Source organism: Ixodes scapularis, unplaced genomic scaffold, assembly GCF_016920785.2.
Source record: "Ixodes scapularis isolate PalLabHiFi unplaced genomic scaffold, ASM1692078v2 PGA_scaffold10__122_contigs__length_95168666, whole genome shotgun sequence".
Lineage (NCBI taxonomy): Eukaryota > Metazoa > Arthropoda > Arachnida > Ixodida > Ixodidae > Ixodes > Ixodes scapularis.
In genome coordinates, this window is record NW_024609836.1 from 34,627,873 (window position 1) to 34,647,502 (window position 19,630).

The window sequence follows — 19,630 nt, forward strand, 5'->3', positions numbered from 1 at the left end:
CAAATCCGCTTCAATGAGTGCTCGTTGTGTTGGTTACCAACTTGTGGCTTACACAGGGAGAAGGGGGGGGGGGGGGGGGGGGAAGCCATATTTGTAAATTACTTCTTGAATTGTACACTTATAATCTCAATTTCAGTTGATAACCCTAAGCAAATTTGGAGTACTGTTAACAACAGTGATGAGACTTAGCTGATCGGCAAACTGTAGCCTCCATCGAGTGCATCTGTGTTGAATTATGTTTTTCTCAAGCTATTTTCAGTCCATAGAGATACATGCATACACATCATTTTTCAAATCAATTTTCTTTTTACCAATGATGTGGCATTAAGAAAACCTTCCTCTTCAGTATTCAATAAAACTTGAGCATAATATGTTGCAAAGTCAGAAATCAAACACATATCATTTTGTTTACAAACAAGCTCCCTAGCAAAAATAAATGCAAGGAACGAAATGTACCTGCATAGGATTCAGTATAAGCAATTTACTTACATTTTAAATTAATGTTGTGTCTGCACATTTTTGTTGCATTCGGACAAAAAACAGAAAAATCACTTGTAACCAAAAATGAAAAAAAAAAAAAAAAGAGACACGGAAGCAAATTGAGAAGGAAAGAAAGTTAAACTGGTGAAGATTCGCTTTAGATGTATGCATATCCTGTGTATTTCTAGGGTTTCGAGAAATAAGTCTCCATATACTATGCAGCGTGCCTGTTAGCATAAAAATACAAAAATGTACTTGCTTCTTCCAGTTAGTGCCATAATTTCGAAACCAAATTGAAGGGATTCACCATTTCGACAGAGCAAAATTAATCGTCGACAGTCATAACCTGTCAAACACATTGTTCTTCATGCACAAACAGCCTCGGAATAAATTGAACAGAAATGTGTTTTACCCCCTTAACTTGCAGCCAGAATTAGCGGCCATGTGGCCTGGTGCTGACAATATGACTAATGTCCTTTTTTCATACACGCGCCTCCAATGACTGAAGCTGCCTTCTTTCCCAAATTGCCGCCATTAAAATTTTCAATTAATGTTAATGTGCTGATATCTGATTTGATATAAAAGTGATTGTATAATATAAGCCATCTCTTCCCTTTTTGCACTCTTGTTTTTTACTTTCTATGTTTAGCATTGATATTTCAGTGGACCGTGTATTTTAGTGAATCGTTTTATTGGTGAATCTATTTCCCTTTCCTAAATATTAATTACGTGGGTTAGTTTACATTTCATAAATGCAAACTTGTAAAGGCGCCAAAGAACAACGGGCAACTGAAAGGGACGAACAGACCAAACTTTGTTTGTACTTGCGCATTGTCTTTTTAGCACTTGCATTGTTTCCTTTTATGCTTAAATCTATCGAGTGCGTGTAAAAATAAATAAATAAGTAAATGCTAATCATAGCCACCCGTTGGCATTACATGGGATATGTGCTGTGGTGCAGACCTTGTTGGAGATTAGCTATTCCTATCCGACCTGAATGTCTGCCATTATAATTAAGTCCAAACCTGGTTTTCATTACATGGTCAATTCTTACTTTGTTTGATCACTCTTATCATTGTGTTAAAGCCATCCGTAACTGAACTTTTTTTTTTTTTATTTTGTCAAAATATTGTGGCTTGTCCAATGTTACTACTGACATGAAAGCATCTTTATGTTGTCCAACCTCACTTGTCTTTTTGTTGTAAAATCTCTCGCTTATGAATGGTCCACAAGATTTACCATCACAATCGATTCCTCGGCTGAAAAATAATGAATCAACCATGCATCTCGTCACCCAGCATGCCAAACAGATGCATCTTCGTTATGCCATAAACATCAGATGATTGGAACCATCTTCTCTCATAAATTTCTTTCATTTTTTTAAGTAATTTTTGCCAATAGCTTTTGTAGTTAATTGAACATGTGTGCTTTTCTCAGTGTTGGGTAAAGTACATCTAAAACGTATACTTGAAGTAAAGTACAAAGTAAATGAGACGTGGTGTACTTGAAGTAAAGTATCAAGTACACTGGGTGCAATGTACTTTAAGTAAAGTACTATAAATACAATGTACTTTAAAAGCAGGCACGTAGCCAGGATTTTTTTCGGGGGGGGGGGGGGGGGGGGGGGGGGGGCGGCCCGCGCCCATGACAAAATGTTGTATGAGGGGGGGGGGGGGGGGGACAGGAGGCCCCAGCAAAATGGAAGATTTCGGGGGGGGGGGGGGGGGGGGGGCATGGGTCTCCTCTCCTGGCTTTGTGCCTGTTTCAAAGTAAAGTACAATTATTTTAACACAACCTTTCATGGTGCCCTTTCATTCCCTTATACAGTGATTTTTTAACTGGTATGCACTGCCCAGGGGTAATCAGGGGTGTATGACCTATTTTCAAAAACAGCAGCGAATACTTGATAAGGTCAAGTGACCACAGAGTAGTTATTTTCTGGAATGGAGCCGAATTCAGAAGTCCGTCTTCTGAATTTGGCGCCCCTTGCACTGGATTATTCCACTGACGTCAGCCCCGTAGCTTCCGCAAGCAATCCTCTCATAGAGGAGTGTCCTCTCCTTAATGAAAAAAAAAACAGTGAGTGTGCAAGCGAGCTGGTGATAATTAATCATAATGTGACACCTGAGATTGGTGGGGTGTGAAAAAATTAAGGAATTTTCAAATAGAAGGAAAAGACAAAAGAGAATGTCTCAAAGCAGTGTGACGTTCTCCTCTATTGTCTTTTACTTCGACTTGAAAATTTAATTTTTCCGTGCTACAGTCTCAGGTGCTACATTATGATTAATTTTGCTCGCTTAATAGTTTAAACCTCCTTGCTTGCGCTGACCGACCGAAAAGTAGCGAGAGTCCAAAAATCTACGGGAAAGCCGCCCTTAGAACAAACGGAGCGATGCGTCGTCTGCTCACGTTTCTGGTAAGAGTAGAATATCCCTCTGAATATTTCTTCGGAGTCCACAAAGCATCATTTCGTGATACAAATTTAACAAAGCCACATTTGGGAAATGTACTTTGAAGTCGGGAATTGTACTTTCCTCGGGAGTACCAGAAAAAAATACTTTAAGTAAAGTACAAGTACATACTCGAAGAATGTATTTCAAGTGAAGTACACCCGTGAGTAATATGAAGGTGAACAGCCCTCTTCTTGTTTTTGACGCTCCTGCAAGTTTTGGAACAAGCTCTGTTCCAGAAGAGGGCTAGAACGCGAAGTTTAGATTCTTGGCCACGTACCATTTGAGACGTTGAGAGTTAATCTATAGCTTTAGGCAGCCGTAATACAGGCAAGAAACCAGGTAAGGTGTTCACCTTCATATTGCCGGCGGGTGTACAAGCTTCCTAAACCTACTTGAAGTAGTACTTTAAGTACACTGTACTTAAAGTACTTCCCAGCACTGGCTTTTCTGTATGTGCACTTTGCTCTGTAATTTTCTGAAATCCTCGAATTTAACAGAAAAAAAAAAAAAAAAAACTGTAGAGTTTTTTTTATGAGGCTTCTCGGAAGTTTTTGTCGTATCGATTCCTACGAGCTTTGACTATCTTCGTGTAGCATGCAACGTCGTACTACACGGCATCGGGAATCGAATTCTAATTACGCGCTCGCCGGACGAAAAGTCCATAAAAAAAGGGCACTCCTTTTTCCAGTCAGGCAAGCACACGCTGCTACACTTTGTAATACGTTTTTGTGTATTTGGGGTAGATAGGTAAATGATTGACTGAATACATAAAGAAATGCGAGGTAAATGATTGACTGAATACATAAAGAAATGCGAGGTAAATGATTGACTGAATACATAAAGAAATGCACAGAAAAGGAAAAGTATATCGCTCTCTCGTGCTCTAGTTGCTTCTGGAAACAAACCCGTCTATTGTTATCTCTAGAGCCCTGCATAGGGTACCTACATGTTTCCGTTACTCGGGAAACATGTATATCCGCGAATATCCGTAGTAAAAATGGCGGATGAAAATGAAACAGATTTGGTGGATTGCGGACCGAATGCGGATCTCAACGGCTGCAGATGCGGAAACCCGCGAGTCCGCGGATCTACATTTTTACCAAGGCAACCTACAAACGTGTGCGACCGGACAGTGTAGGGTAAATGAGTGATACTATGAAGTGCATCATCGAATGTATAGTGGGAGAAAACTATACTCTCTTAGATAACGGTGCAAATCGGGGAGAAAATTGTTCTTTGCGTCAAGAAAGATTTGATTCTCACCAAATATCGCTTTAAAACGTTCTATCTCACCAGTAAAGAACGCAGGAGGAGCCTCAGTCGTACCGGGAAAGTGTGTTCATGTATGGAACTGAAAGAGCGGAAAACGTTCTTTGGGGCACAGAAACCCCAAAAGGTATATGGGCGCCAAATGTAATTGTAAGAAGTCTGCAAGTGGCATCTTCGCCTACAGGTAGATCGAGGAGATTGGAAGAGAGTCTTCTCATTAGCGGGTGTTAATTGAGACAGGCGAACTGTAGTTGGAATCCATCCATGTTCACGATATTCTGTTTCTTCTACACATCAACCTCGACAAGTGAAGCGTCGCGTGTGTGTGCGTTTTCTTTTTCTCGACAGTTGGCACTGAGTTTTTTTTAAAATCATATATAGTTCCGAGCATGCAGTTGTGGGTCTGAAGCTGAAACCGATAGGAGGTGTTGCCGTTATCGAATACTGTGGTATTTTCTCAGGGTGTACTCGCGCCTTACCACATATACACGAGTACTTTGCTGCTGTGAGTGAGCGCCTTTCCCTCTCCCTCTTTTTTTATCGTTTCGCCTAAACAAAAGGGCACAACGTTATCACTCTGTCCTAATTCTGAATGTTCATGTTTATAAAATATGCGTCTACTTGAAGTGGGTTTTACAAATAAAAAAAGGAAAATATTAAAATGTTCTTCTTTTGAGCAAGGACAGAATGCCAGTGTCACGGACTTCCAAGACGATCCTCATAACTGCGATTATCTTTCCAGCGATACGAATTATCTCTGGAAGGATGATGGCTTGGAAGGATGATGGCTTATTTTATCTTATTTTATAAATAGGATAAAACAGATAACAATAAGATGACTTAGCTCCAGGATTTTTTAAAAATTTATGTTTGTTTTCATGACGTAAAATAAATGCGCGAATTGAGGGTCGGACGCGGTTCCGAATTTTTTGGATGCGGATACAAAATCTGAGGATCGGATTCAGATACTAAGTCTGGGTCGGATGCGGATGATCAAATTGTTATCCGCGCAGGGTTCTAGTTATTATCTAATAGCCCGGGCGAATTAATCCAGGGATGGAGTGCTGCGCCATTTGCGTCATTTGCTTTGTTCGTGCTTGGCGCAAGATGTGACGCTACCTCTTGCGCCAAAGTGCCATTTTTGCTCAGAATTGCGCCATACCTGCGCCCAGATAAGCATATAAGCGAAGCAAAAAAAAAAAATGTTTTATTATTGGTCGACTTTAATATTTAGAGGAGTCTGGAGGAAGGGAAATTGGTACAAGTATGTATTTCACAGCGTCTCTGCTCACTGTATACAGTTTGCGCAGTCGAGGGCTCGAAACACGTACAACCAGAAACACATATTAAAAGCGCAAGTCACGGGACATTACAGCTGCAGGAAGATGGACGGATGTCACGATGTTGCGCTTCGACGCTGGTTGGTCCCAATGGCTCGTAGCGGCGACTGCGCTTTAAATGGAGGTGAACCGAAGTATGGAGATTGCTCGTCAACCGTGCTGGTCGGTTGATGCGCCGGCGGATTGATCGCCAACACCGTCTACATATTAAGACGATGTTGGCGATGTCAGGAGCTAAAATTCGCGAGAAGACGTTGCCAAATTGTAGGAACTGTGGTAAGACAGAACCAGGGTCTTGTACTCTTAATGATGTCGCTTAATTATCATGTCTGCCGCGCGCCCGTGCCGCCTCAGACTGATCTTTAATTTTAAAAATCTGCTCCGAGAAAAAGAAAAAAAAAAAACGTGGGTCTGTATTTGAACAAATGGTAGCCAAGGGTTGCTCCCGTCTAGCTGTCGATTGAAGGAACGGCAAACTTTTTACTTCACTGCGGTTCCGATGCCGCTAAGGAGCAGTGTCACTTGGACAAGTGTAGGTTTTCATAATATTTTGGCGTGGTTGGTTTGGACGTTTTCAATATTAAAGTCTCGAGTTTGGTAGGTTCGTAAAACATGCATGGGACACATTTTTGTTAATGGACAGCGGATATATGCTGTCTTTTTGCGGGCATTTTACGAAAATTATATTTACAGGCTAAATAAACTAGCGGCTGTAAAAGTGCGAAGGGAGGGAAGCTTTATCCTAACTGATAGCGAGTTCGTTTCACGGCACTCGTGCCCACGCGTGCCCACTCGCAGCGTGGAACGGGTTCGTTTCGGCCGGCACTCCACGAGTGGTTGCACTCTCCGAGTTCGTTTCAGCGCTGACACCCCACGCGTGCATGCACTTGCTGCACCGAGAAAATCGGGAGTGCGCCAAAATGCAATCCCGTCATGCCTCGCTCCGGCGGGGCCGGCGAGGAGCGGGAGCAGACGACGAGGGTTCGTTTGCTACGATGTGTCGCGGAACCGAACGGGAAAAAAAAGTAGATTTTCTGATAGAAATCGCGTCCCGCGGGCAACGAAATCAAACGCGAGCTTGAATTGTGAGCGTCTGCTATTTCACGAAGAAAGCAATTGACAACCCGTGATTTATTTGCAGGTTTTAAATCGCTCTGTTGCCGTACAAACGCTGAAATATACCAGTGTGTAAAGAAATGCTCAGAACAAACGCAACAGCGGCCCCCGAGATGTCTGTCACCATCCGTGTGCGGGTGAAAAATTTAACATTTTTCGATAAAACTCCCCCGGCAGAAACCTCTGACTGCCCAATAAGCAGCAGAGAAAGCTAAAGATGGTGACTTTACCCGAGGATTGGGCAACATCATCATGTTTAACATTTACCTACGCAGCTAACTTGCCCCGTCGTATTTTGTTCGAGAGAGCTCTCGTTCTCGACGCCTTCACCAAGGCTAATATCTAATCCACAATGACGATCCAAATCGAAAGTCCCAGTTTTGCTGGATATTCCAACAGGCTAGCTTTAAGCCGTACCCTTTCAGTGGTTCACGCATAATACCATGCTCAAACGGATCACGCTTCTGCTCGGACAGCATCATCAGTTTTCTTCAGTGTAAACGGTTATAAGGATTGAAAGATCGCAACCAGCTGCTTTGTGGACAGCTAGTTGCGGAAATTTACGCCGTCTGTAACTATCTCTACGGAAGTCGAGCTGCTTGAAGACATCGCAACTATAAACTACAGGTTGCAGTTGCCAACGTTTGTAGATAAACGTTGGTAGCGACTGCATTCTCGCATTCCCACGCATCGCTCGGAACAGAAAGGCGCTAGTTTCGGTTTGAAGTCGGTACCTTTTCTTCCACATAGATGGCGGCAGCATCAGCCTTCTGCACTCGGTGCATTTGGCGAGTTCGTTTGAGTCCAGTTTTCCGTGCAGCACTCTGTGAGTGCGATGCATTCTGGGAGAGAACTCGAACGGTGCCAGTGCGTGTGAAACGAACTCGCTATGAAGTGTTGCTGTATGATAAATTTTTCATCCATTTTTAGTGCCCATTGTAAATAGGCACTAAAAAGCCTTTAGTGTCCATTGTGAATGGGCACTGAGCCTTATTTCTAAAAAGAAGGCTCTGTGTTCCTTTGGAGCCTTATTTGTTTCAAAGCGCAGCGCTCGTTTCCGGCTTGAGCGGCGTTGGCGTAACCGCGCGGTGCATTACGGGAAACGTCCCATAATGCACCGCGACGTTTCGGCACCGCGCCAAAACGTCGCGTGACGACGCGCGTTTTGTGCGTGAAAGAAGGAGGGGAGGAGGAAAGGGGTACGGATGAGGACGAGGGGAATACAACCCCCCTCCCCCTCCAGAGCTGCGCTCTAAATCGCCGTTACAGGAAGTTGTAAACGTAAACAGGAAGCAGCGTCGGCGTAGCTACGCGGTGCATTATGGTAAATGTCCCATAATGCAACGCGCGGGTCTCCTCCTCCTCCCGTCCGTACCCTCCTCTCCCCTCCTCCTCCTCAAGAGCTGCACTCTAATTCGGCATTACAGGGAGTTGTAAAAGTCTTTCTTTTTTGTTATTACAAACTGTAATAAGTAATACGCTTCAGTATCAAAGGGGAACCTTCATTAATTATCGAAGATAAACTCATTTATCACAGCATCACTTTTTTTTCATTTTCAAGTGATGTGTTAACTGACATCTGTTCCAGAAGCGTCAGTGACTGCTCCAAACCAATACGCCTCGCAAGTGGGCTCATTTTCGTCTTCTGCGCATGAGAAAGGAAGTAGCGGTGGCGTCAGAACGCCGAGCCCTGATTGGCTGATCGCGACCCCCTATCTGAGCGTCGTCTGCTCCTTTGCAACGTCGTCTGCTCGCAACGTCGTCTGCTCGCAACGTCGTCTGCGTCTGTCTTACCTTTCCTGCGACTTTCGGAAGTCGAGCGAGCTCGACTTCGCCTTTCAGAAAGGGCAGACGAAATAACTTGAGTGGTACGTTGTTTTTGTCTAACAACTAGCAGACGCGCATCAAGGAGGGAAGTCAAAGGACTCACTGGTGAAATGTCCCGAGGCGCCGAGGTTTGTTTGCTAAGAACCGAGAGTGAGCGTGTTAGTGTCCGCCAGTTCCCTCCCAAGTACTTTTTCCCTCCTTTCGTGTGCGGCGAGACCCCTCATTCTTTAACGGCGTCGGCGGGTTGGCGCAGCTAACGTCGTCTGCTTCACGTCTGCTAGTCAAAGCGATGGCTGCTTTACCTTTCCTGCGTCTGTCGGAGATTCGCCGCTTTTTCACCGGCGAGAGTCACCGTTGCCTCGGGAAACGAGGATATAACAAGAGGAAGAAATTGACCTCTTAATCTAAAACTGAGGTCAGCGATCAAAGTATAACACGGGAAGGGTTCACAAGGGTCGCGCGGGTATATTCCATTCAGCACACCAGCCGGTCGTGGGCAGACGGTCGCCGAGTCGCGGAGTGCCTGCTAGGCCTAACTGCCGTGCTCGCTTGGTCGCGTTCGGTGGAATTGTGGCCGTTGGAGCTTTTCCCGGATGTTTGTGGATCCAGCGTTCTTGTTCGTCGTGGTCTATTTCAAGCAATTTTTACTTTTTTCTTGCTGCTTGAAGTCGGGACGCGTGAGAAGCGCACGTAAAAAAATAAACGCCCGTGGGTCGTCGCGACCGCGACGCTGTCGGCCATGCTGATTTGATCGTAAGAAGTGCTAAGCCAGCTTCGGAGCGGTGGTAGGATTTCGTCGTAACCTGCGCAAAACTCACGAAAATTTCGTTTCGTGAGTACGAATTTGTTCTTAAAGGGGCGGTGTAACGATTTTATGATTAAAACAATTTGCATCTCGTCATTTTTACGTTGTTTATTGTATCCCAGAGGATAGAGAAAACACTTCCTTTATTAAAAATGTCGCGATTCCGCTGCATAATCGCAAAGCAAAAGTCAAGCTTTTTCCCCCACCTGCAGCCCCAAGTGGCAGCCGAAGGAACTACAGCGGAAAGATTACGTGACCTCGCTCGGCTCTCAGCTGCAGCATAGCGCCCGCTAATGTACGCAGAGAGAGGGAGGGGGAGCGTCCTCCGAGGCAGCACACGGGAAGCTACACGGCACTCCGAATGACGTCACTGGGAGTGCGACCAGGTGTGACCCTGAAGACTGGGAATGAGTTGAGGGGTGCCCGAAATGCCAATCTTTATCTTTTTTTTTACGCAACAACTAGGACACGCAGACGAAATCGGTTTTCTGTTCTTTATTTCAGAAGTGTCAGGGGGCAACTTCCAGAAATCTTTGACCGAAGTCCGAAAATTGTTGCACCGCCCCTTTAAGTTTTGTCTTACGCACATTTTTGGCGTAAGGTCGTTTCGTGAATCTGGCCTCTGCACTTCCGAAAGTCGCAGGAAAGGTAAGACAGACGCAGACAACGTTGCGAGCAGACGACGTTGCAAAGGAGCAGACGACGCTCAGATAGGGGGTCGCGATCCGCCAATAATGGCTCGGCGTTCTGACGTCACCGCTACCCCCTGCGCGACAAGCAGACGAACTTGCCCTCCGCATAGTTCGCCTGCTTCAGAACCTGCTACAAAAGGTCGGACGGCGCTTCCATCACTTCTAATCATTCAGTTGCCTATTCATTGAAACTTTGTTTTATATCTCCATGGTACTCTTGGTTAGTCTTTTTTTTTAATATCAAGATATCATAATAGGGTAAAAATACGAAGAATTTGTCCCATATGTTAGAAAATGCATCCTTGACTGGTGAACTTCGTCGTAGTCCATTATTCGGTTGGCTCGAAAAATATTTAGTCTCAGAATCTCGGTGGTAGGTATATACATAAATACAAATATCGCTTTCTACAAGAAAAGTAACTTGACGGGATGCCTCAAGGGGGACGTAAAATGTTTTCCTCCGTCTATGCACACTGTTCACACTGAGGATGCAGTTCACACACTGCATGCTCGGTCGTTTCCTTTGTAGAGCTCATAGGTAGACAGCTAAAACATTTGAGCTGTGATCCACACACTATGTACTCGCACATGGTTGAGGTCCATAAGCCGTTTTGATTAAAGTATCGTAAAATGCATTCATTCATTCGCTCATTTATTTCACTTTAAAGAGATACTGAACCCAAATTGGGACTACGCAAAATAAGACCGCAGAAGCTTTGAACCCCAAAACGCTACGAAGCCCGAAACATTACTGATACATCGATATCTCGAACGAATGGCCGTGCTTTTGGAAAAAGAAGGCCGCGATCAAGCGAGGGCTATGACGCCTGCGATCCTCCTGGAACAGTTGAGAATGAGGAGAAGCGTCCTCGCTTCTCTCCTCCTCGCTTCGGTTCACCAGCCCGACGGGGCGAAGAGAGGAGGAGAGGGAATGAGAATCGTGACGTGACTTGTCTCGTCGGCCTTGTCGGCCGGGTTCAAGCGCGCACTTCTTTACCGAAAATACGGCGATCCGTTACAGATGCCGCTGTATGTGTGGTGTTTTTGGGTTTTGCAGCATCCCGCCTATCCTTCCAACCTTGTTTTGTGAGCTCGAAATTTCGATCAGGTATCACTTTAAGAGCCCGTTAAGGGCATTACATAAAAGGGGTGTAATCAGGAATTATACAAAAAATGCCAAATACAGACATGATACATTCAGGGCATATTCAAAGAATTTATACAAAATTTAAATGTTGGAAGAAGGAAAAAAAAAGAGTAAAGAAACGAAGCTAATAAGAAGAAAGGTGTGGATTTATAGAATAAAAAAAAAAAAAAAAGTCATCAGGGTCTACGATGGTGACAATTGAGGATGGGAGACTTCCAGTCGCTGGTGGCTTGAGGAATAAATGATCGATTAAAAGCGTTAGTAAGAACCAGAAATCCGTTTGATGGTTCAGGTGTTGTTCAGGCGAGACTATGTTCGGTTGGGGGCTGATAACAAAGTGTTTTTAAGGTTGTGAATCTGGTAGTAGGTTTCAGGAATAAGGCAGAGCTGCGAGATTTGCCTGCGAAGCTGCAAAGAGGTTAGTTGACTGTAGTGAGACATTGAAAGAATGGTCATTACTGGATAAGATGAAACGAGTAGCTCTGCTCTGAACTGCTTCCAGGTTAATAGTATTAGTAATAGTTCATTTTCACTTCATTTTACAAACATTTGATTCCGTCTCACGAAAGCACTTTTGTGCTTGTGCACGTGTGAGTACGAGCAGTATGCCGGAGTACACTTGACAAAAAAACTACAACAGTAAAATAAAATACACAAAATGGGACAGCTGCGCCGTTGAAATTATACGATCAAAAGTCTTTGACACTGAACGGGGTAAACTATTTCGGAACAAAACAATACATAAATTTTTTTAACATTGTGAAATCAAAAAGAACTCGATGAAAGCACTACGAATTCATGTTACGGCAAATCGTAAATAAATCAGCAACACGTACTTGGTATTTATATGCGCGTACATTGACACCATTTCATCATTTCTCTTTTTGCTATTTTAAACGACGGGAGGTTCTGCAGATTATCCCGTAGTTCATTGAAAAGACGTGGTATATAATATTTCCTTAGCCACTTTCCATAATTTGTGTATATTCTCGGAACAACGAAATTTTCAGTTTTCCTGATTTGCTATTGTCTCGTGGCCTCTGGCTTAAAACCCGGTGCGAAGTAATATTTCGTCAGAATAACAATCCTCAAAAGATTGTCTATTGGCAGTAAATTCAGGTCGGAGAGCTGTTTTTTCAAATGCAATATGCTCAAGCCGCGTTCCATACACAATATTCTTTACCATCTTGTTTAGCTTTTTTTTTTTTTTTTTTTTTTTTTTTTTTTAAATCGGAACAGGAAGCATATATGGTTATTCCGTATGTCAATTTCGACTCACCTAGCATTTGGTAGACTGTCCGCCTCAGATTCGGATCCGCCTAATTTGCGGCCTATATAGGTATGGTGCGATTACCCTCAATTGACTCTTTAAGTGATCTATGTGCACATTCCAGTTTAAATATTCGTCGAGATGTATGCCCAGGTATTTTGTGTCTGTAGAGTACAGTAATGCCGAGCAGTGACAATTCCTACACTCTGTTGTATGTAAGAAATTCGGTTCCCTAGGTTAATACGTTTCTGATGGGCCCTAAAGCACATTAGAGTCGTTTTCTTTTCTTTTTTTTTCTTGAGTTTACGAAAATACAACTTTTTGAAAACCAGTTCATAACTTGGTTTATATCCTGTTGTAGGGAGGACATAACAATATTGTAGTTTTTGCTTGTCAATGCTAGAGCCGTATCATTAGCATACTGATAAACGTTCGAGTTTAAATGCAGCAAAGCGAGGTCATTCACATATAAAAGAGCATCGGGTCTAATACTGATCCCTGTGGAACACCGTAGTTTTCTAATTTTGACTCTTGGAGTGCGGTTGTTAAAGTAGTTTTTAAGGAATCTAAAATACGGTCCTCTGAATCTCAAATTTTCGAGTTTATCAAATAATATGGTATGATCAATCGTATGGAATGCTTTCGTGAGGTATAAGAATATTGCCAGTACTATTTGATTGTTATCTAGTTTCTCATTCATAAATTCCGTCACGTCTTCCAGCATGGAGCGTCGTAATTTTCTGCTGTCGGAATCCATATTGACAGCTGTTTATCAATGAGAACTTGTTGCAAAACGAGGTCATGGTTTTTAAAACAAACTTTTCCATTATTTCCCTGTTTATAAATTGGTCTAACTATTGAAACTTCCATCTTGTCCGGTATTTTTCCCGTATGAAATATTGCATTTAGAATTGCAAGGATGGCGTGCTTAAAGCTGTTGAAATTGACCCTTAGGTCTCTGATACTGTTGATGAGGTACAGTTGATGGGGGTTCCAGATGGTTGCAGCATATTCTAATTTTGGTCTGACGTACGTGTTATATGCCAGTTTTATGTTCAACGTTATATTGTCAGTGAACATACATAAATTGAGGCAATATTATATTTGCCAGAAGTACATGGAGGAAGGACGCGCCATGCGCTTGTCTCTCCAAGCACCGGCCGAGGATCACGTTCTCGGTGCCGGAAGCAAGCGGATGAAGCGGATGCTATTCTTGCATCATAGGGCGAAAACAACCGTTGAACGTAACCCGAGCCTCACCAGCTGTGTGCGCGCTCGTCCGCGTTTCCGAAATGCGCGTTGGTGTCAAACACAGACAGATCACTCATAGACACAACAGCCAGCTTACGGACAAAAGCTGGAGTTAAGTTGCGTCTGATTAGTCCAAGAGTTCTAGATGAGTCACCAGTGATGGCTTCGATGTGGTCATTCCAGGAAAGGCCTGATGTTAGTCTTGCTCCAAGAGTAACTGTCTCAAGACTCTCGACCAGTTCGATCAGACTCTAGAAAGTATTGAAAGGACAAGGTGGATTTTTTCCTGGTGAAGTGGGTTAGTTTGCATTTAGTTTTGTGTAATGACATCCTCCATTCTTTGCACCGTTTGTTAACTTTCTCTATGTCTTCCTGAAGACACAGAATTCTGGGATGCGCACATGATGTTTCCTTCGTTATTCGAATGTTCAAAAGTACCTGGTGGGAACTTATTGTACTGCGGGGGCATGCTCGGTGTTTTACGGTCGTAATGTATTTCTTGCTAAATGCAAGGTGTGTAGCCGACACTGCTCACATTAGGGATCATTAAGGCTGGTTCACACGGTTGCATTTGAGTTTTATCGAGTGCGCTCTGCTCACATTGCAACCGCACTCACGACGGGAGCACACGTTTGCACACTGGAGCCATCTATCAGGTAGAGCCCTAGAACACTTCCGACTTTGTACGCATCATTCTCTCGAATTAACCCTGACGTTATAACCACCCATTTCTCATAAATTGGGCGTAGATTCGGTCCCGTAAGGGTACTGCATAACCTTCAGCCTAGTTACATGCGGGATCGGAATTGTTCCCTCGATAGATCGCGCCGGTGTACAAGTGGTTACGAGCGAGTGCACCAGCACACTTGTGCACATTCAAACTCAAAACTGTTGTGCAGACGCTTTAAATGCAGCCCGCGTCGTTCGCGGCTCTAGGATATTGCCCCAGGCGGTTCACATTGGGGGGGGCATTGTCTTCCTGCAGCCGGGGGAATGGAGTGTGGCCTGGCGGGGAGCGCCGCAGCGGCAGCGGGGCTCAAGGGGTCTCCCCCGAAGGCCCTGCACGTGAACTTCGAGCCGGGGGACAAGGACGAGCTGCAGGACCGCAAGAAGAAGTACCTGACGGCCAAGTACGGCCCCCACCAGATGAGCCTCATCAAGAAGCGTCTCCGCGTCGAGATGTGGATGTACGAGCAGCTGCAGCACCTTTTCGCCTCCACCGTGAGTTGCCTCGGCTTCTCTTTCCCAGGAAGTCGTTGTCTGCGGGTGCACCTGACGGCTTACACCCCGTTGTTGGCAGCCATGGCTGAGCAGGGAGCTCAGCTATTGCCGCCAATAAATAGCAATAATGCAGCACTGTCGGAGCATGAAGTGACGTGAGCAATCTGCATTTTCCTTTTATTAGATTTTTTTTGGCGAGCAAGCGCCCTCTTTTCTTGGGCAGTTCCAAAAATACACGTAGTGGGCTTATTGTTTGGGCCTACCAACACTTTTTAAGTGTTGCCATTTTTATGATGTGGGTTCTACCGAGAGAATGTCTGAGCTCGTAACAGGCTGGGTTAATAAAGAGATCAAAAGAGCCCCTGCCCCCAAGAGCGTCTCTCGAGAGGAGGGTGAAAATATGAATTTGATTCCTTGGCGTCATTTGCTTGTGGCAGACGCAAAGTGGAAGAGGTTGCTTTTGAATGGCACCATTTGGTAACCCCATGGGCAAACAAGCACGAAGTGTATACAGTTCGCTTCGAGGTAGGGGCTGCTTGCAAGACGGTTGATTGACAACTCATTGTTCCAATCGTGCAGACAACGAAATATGTACGTCGTGCTTGAGCAGGTGGTTTATCTTACTTTTGGCAAATATTCCTGTTGCACTGACGAGTGAACCCTAGGACGTCCCGCACTGCTTAACTTCCTCTGCTGTGCAAACTTGCGCATTCATATTTGTGTGCGTGCGTGCGTGCGTGCGTGCGTGCATGCATGCATGCATGCATGCGTGCTGGCCTCTATTTTTGCTTTTACTCATTCCCCCCTCCCCCCTTTTTTTGTTATTGTCAATCAAAATATGCTACGCCCCAATGTACGGAGGCAGACGTTTTGTTTCAATTTAACTTCATTTTTTTTTCTTTTTTTATAGGTCACTAGACCCCCTCCTTTGCACAAAAGAGGCATTTGCAGGCAATGCACGAACCATAGAATTATTGGCTCGTTTTTTCTAAACACTGTTTTTACCTTAATCCCTGAAGTTCGTGTTATAAACTGACCTTCATTGGTTTTTTTGCTTTTCAACAGGCTAAATGTGATATAATTAAAATGAGGGTGAGGTGAGACTGAAAACTTCCTTCACAGCTTCGAGCCAATACAAAACAAATGAACAGTGCGACAATTACTAAAGAAAGATTGATTTTGATTGAGTAGCACGTCTTTAATAAGATACGGAGTCATACTCAAGACTCGCTGTAATGGAGGGACTACCGGGAAGGGTAGATACAAGGGTCAAGAAAGGGGGGAGGGTGGATTGGGAAATTTTGAGAGTTAGGCCCATAGGTATAAAATTAATCTATCGGAAGCCACTGCCGATGGAATGATGTGTCAGATGGCATTTAATGAAACACTTCAATTTCGTTTATGTGCGGTATGATAAAGATTAAAAAATATAAATGATCAGAATGGTTGGTAATGAATTTGTGTATAAAACAAAAACCGTGAAAGCTACACTAATGCGGTTTGTAGGGGCGAGTTACACGACTAGGGAGATATAATATAGGGGGCTAATCGTAACAGTAAGTCAAGCAATTCAGTTAAAAAAACAACTTTAAATGAGTGAAGATAAACATCTGGTTTCGACTATAAATTTCCTGATCGCCATCGAAAACCACTACATATTCTGAAGTTATCAATCGTGCAACGGGCTCAAGGCTGACGGCGCGAAAACACGGATGCTAAGCGTGCAGTGGTGTGGTGTTTTGCACCGCTGGTCGTGCGCCTGTTGCACGAATCTAGAGCTCCACCGCGCTTCTCATGCCTTCAAGGTCCTGCTAAAATTGACCAATTTAGTGGTCTTCGATGACGCACGGGACGTTTCTAATTGAAACCAGATGTTCATTTTCTCTAATTAAAAAGTTAATTAGCATATTTTAGTTAAGCATCCCACTTATCGCGACGATTAGCCTTTTATGTTAAGTACCCCTGGTAGTATAAGTCACTTGCACAGACCAGATATAAGTGGAGCTTTCACAGCTTTTTTTTAACAAATTTTTCTTAAGTCTAGAAAAACAAACCCTCTATATATCATACTAAAAATAATGGTTCTTGACAATGAACGGTCATAGTGATAAAAAAAATAATGGAAACATTTCTTGCAGTCTTGGATTTTTGCTTGTACCTGCTCCCAATAGACCGACCACACCGGACGCAGAGCCGTGTATAGATATAGTGTGGTCAATGGGAGGAGCGGGCAGAGCCAGGGCGTGCACCAGACGCAGATAGAGGGCTTGGCATATGCTCTCTTGGACAACTAGAAGCCGAAAAGAATCCCCTAGCGGTGGTAGCGAGAAACAGTTTTAATAAGAGCGTAATGGTTAAATGTATAGTAACCCTTCATGGTTGAAAATGTGGTTCACGTGATGTTTCGATCATGATCATGCAGAAAGATGTAAGAAACGAATGTGCCACTCGAACTCTGTTTTGCTGGGACAGAGTGTGACCGCTCGGACGGCAGATTCCCGACCTTCGGCGCCTGGCGTACGGATTATGTCGATCGTTCCGCTAGTCGCGCTGTTCCGCCATGATTTTAGGTGACCGCGATTGAAACACCACCTGCACCATATTTTCCGTCAGCCAGAGTTACTCTGATACACTTATTCATTTCGTTTCTCGCTACCGCCGCCAGAGTATTATTTCCGGCTTCTGGTTGGCCACATTCAAATTTTTGAAGACACCCTGGAACACGCCCAGCCCGCTTTCGGCCAATGGCGCCTCCTCATTTGTCTCCTATACTTCCCAATGAATGGTCAAACTCTCTACATATATGGCTCTGACCGGACGGTTTCGTTGTGACACCGCTGCCGGCATGCATCGTGGGAACTGTGGTCTTCCTGCACGCACGACAACCTCACTGCGAGTGGGTGCGAGTCGAGCACGAGACGACCACGAGTTGTCTCGTGCACTGGCATCTGCCTCCTGTCAATTGCAGTCATGGCTGCGTTGCGCATGCGTGGAACGCTTATTGGGCAGGAGATCGAACTATAGGGGGCGGTCTGACCCGTTTGTTTTCCCCACGCTCGGTGTTTAGTCAACACAAGGCCTGTGCACATGCCGACAGGCCTTATGGGCATGTCCCTGTCATCTTCTACAATAGAGCGCGGGGCAGAGTTTAATGAAAAAAATACTAACAATCGACGAAGCGGCGTTAAGTGCGGGATCTATCCTCAGAGAATGCGAACTTGACCCACTTCGGTTTTTGTGCTGAGCTGGGACCTTGCAGGCTGCATTGTTCATGCAGGCCGTAGTGGAAACAAAAGAGCCCCTCCTCTCCCTCACCGGAGAACACGAACTCCAGCCGAACGCTGACGCCGCGTTCGGTTATGTCGGCCGAGCGCTGATCGAGTCATTGTATTTGTTGTCCTCATCCGTGTAGTTGTAAAGTTAACCGCTTGAGGCGTCACGGTCTGTCCTCCTCCCCAATAGTGATAGCGGCCTACTGGCACGTGAGAATGTATATTCTTGAATAGCCTGCACCACACGAACCTACACCGACAGCAGGAAAAGTGACGACAGAAGGCTTACTGAGAGTCAGCCAGCTAGTGGATATGCATAAAAAGTATGTTACTAAGTGTAATAACAGCTATCGCTGTTATTTCGCTGTCATCTCTTTGCACACTGTAAAAAGAAAAGAAGTTGTTATATGCTTTTTTAGTGGAGCACTACCACTCTCTCGTTGGAGGTATACACTTCAAATAATAACTGGGTATTTACGATTACAAGAATTAATTTCTTTTGGGGAGTCTCGTCCGCTGCGTATACTTGCACGTTTGAACACCCCGTGGAATTGGCTTGTATCCATATTGCACTTTGTTGGATAAGGCTAATTTAGGTGGCCGAGAGAGCGAGCGCACCAGATGACGGAAGCGGTGCCGGGGGTGAGCTCTAAAAACGGGGCACCTTGCTGTGCAGACGTTTAGAAAATGTCGCGCGTCTGCATCTACCAAGTTGGCAGAACATCAAGGTGACGAGCCTATGTATGAGACCTCTGGCACCTTTCTTTTTTTCTTTTCTCTGAAACTTCCGGAGGGGGTGATGCCAGTAGGTGACGACAGAAATGTCAAGTTAGAAAACGGAATGCTTGTCTGTATTGAAAGGTGCAAGAAAAGCAGCCTGCACCTGGCGGCGAAAGCGCGGCACCGAAAAACGGGGGGGGGGGGGGGGGGGGAGAGAGAGAGAGAGAGAGAGAGAGAGAGAGAGAGAGAGAGAGAGAGAGGAGGAGGAGGAGGAGGAGGAGGAGGAGGAGGAGGAGGGAGGGATTATATCTGTCAAACGCGCTTTTGAGAACTTGGCACAGAAAATTTGACATTGAAGAAGGGCAGTGTTTTAAAGCCTGGGACGCTTTTTAAGGCGGCGTCGTTGTCGCGAGAAGGTCACATTGGCCTCCGTTTTGCGGGCGTATAGTAGTGATACAAAACTATCGATAAATTGACTATCGATAGTTGTTCCAAGACTATCGATAGTATTTCAGAACTATCAATAGTACTATCGATAGTCGACTATCGATTGTACTATCGATAGTTTTCGAATAGTTGACTATCGCTAGTACTATCGATAGTTGTTCGACAGTCGACTATTGATTGTACTATCGATAGCTTTTTTTTTACTATCGATAGTCAGATTTCTGGCGACTATCGATAGTTTTTTAGCACTAGCGCGTAGTCACGCAGCAGCACTGGCTCTCGCGATCGCGCGCGTGACTCCCGTCGGATATTTTGCTCTT

At 44.6% G+C, this 19,630-nt stretch overlaps 1 protein-coding gene across 2 annotated transcripts in view; it reads left to right on the forward strand.

Moving 5' to 3' along the window:
• Positions 1-19,630, forward strand: part of LOC8030627 (protein phosphatase 1 regulatory subunit 14B) — a 46,118-nt gene that overhangs the window by 3,998 nt on the left and 22,490 nt on the right. For both annotated transcript variants that reach the window (XM_040502408.2, XM_029971484.4), the window contains exon 2: positions 14,636-14,871. In XM_040502408.2, coding sequence (XP_040358342.1) covers positions 14,644-14,871 — 228 coding nt within the window. In that variant the 5' untranslated portion in view covers positions 14,636-14,643. The remainder of the gene's footprint in view (positions 1-14,635; positions 14,872-19,630) is intronic.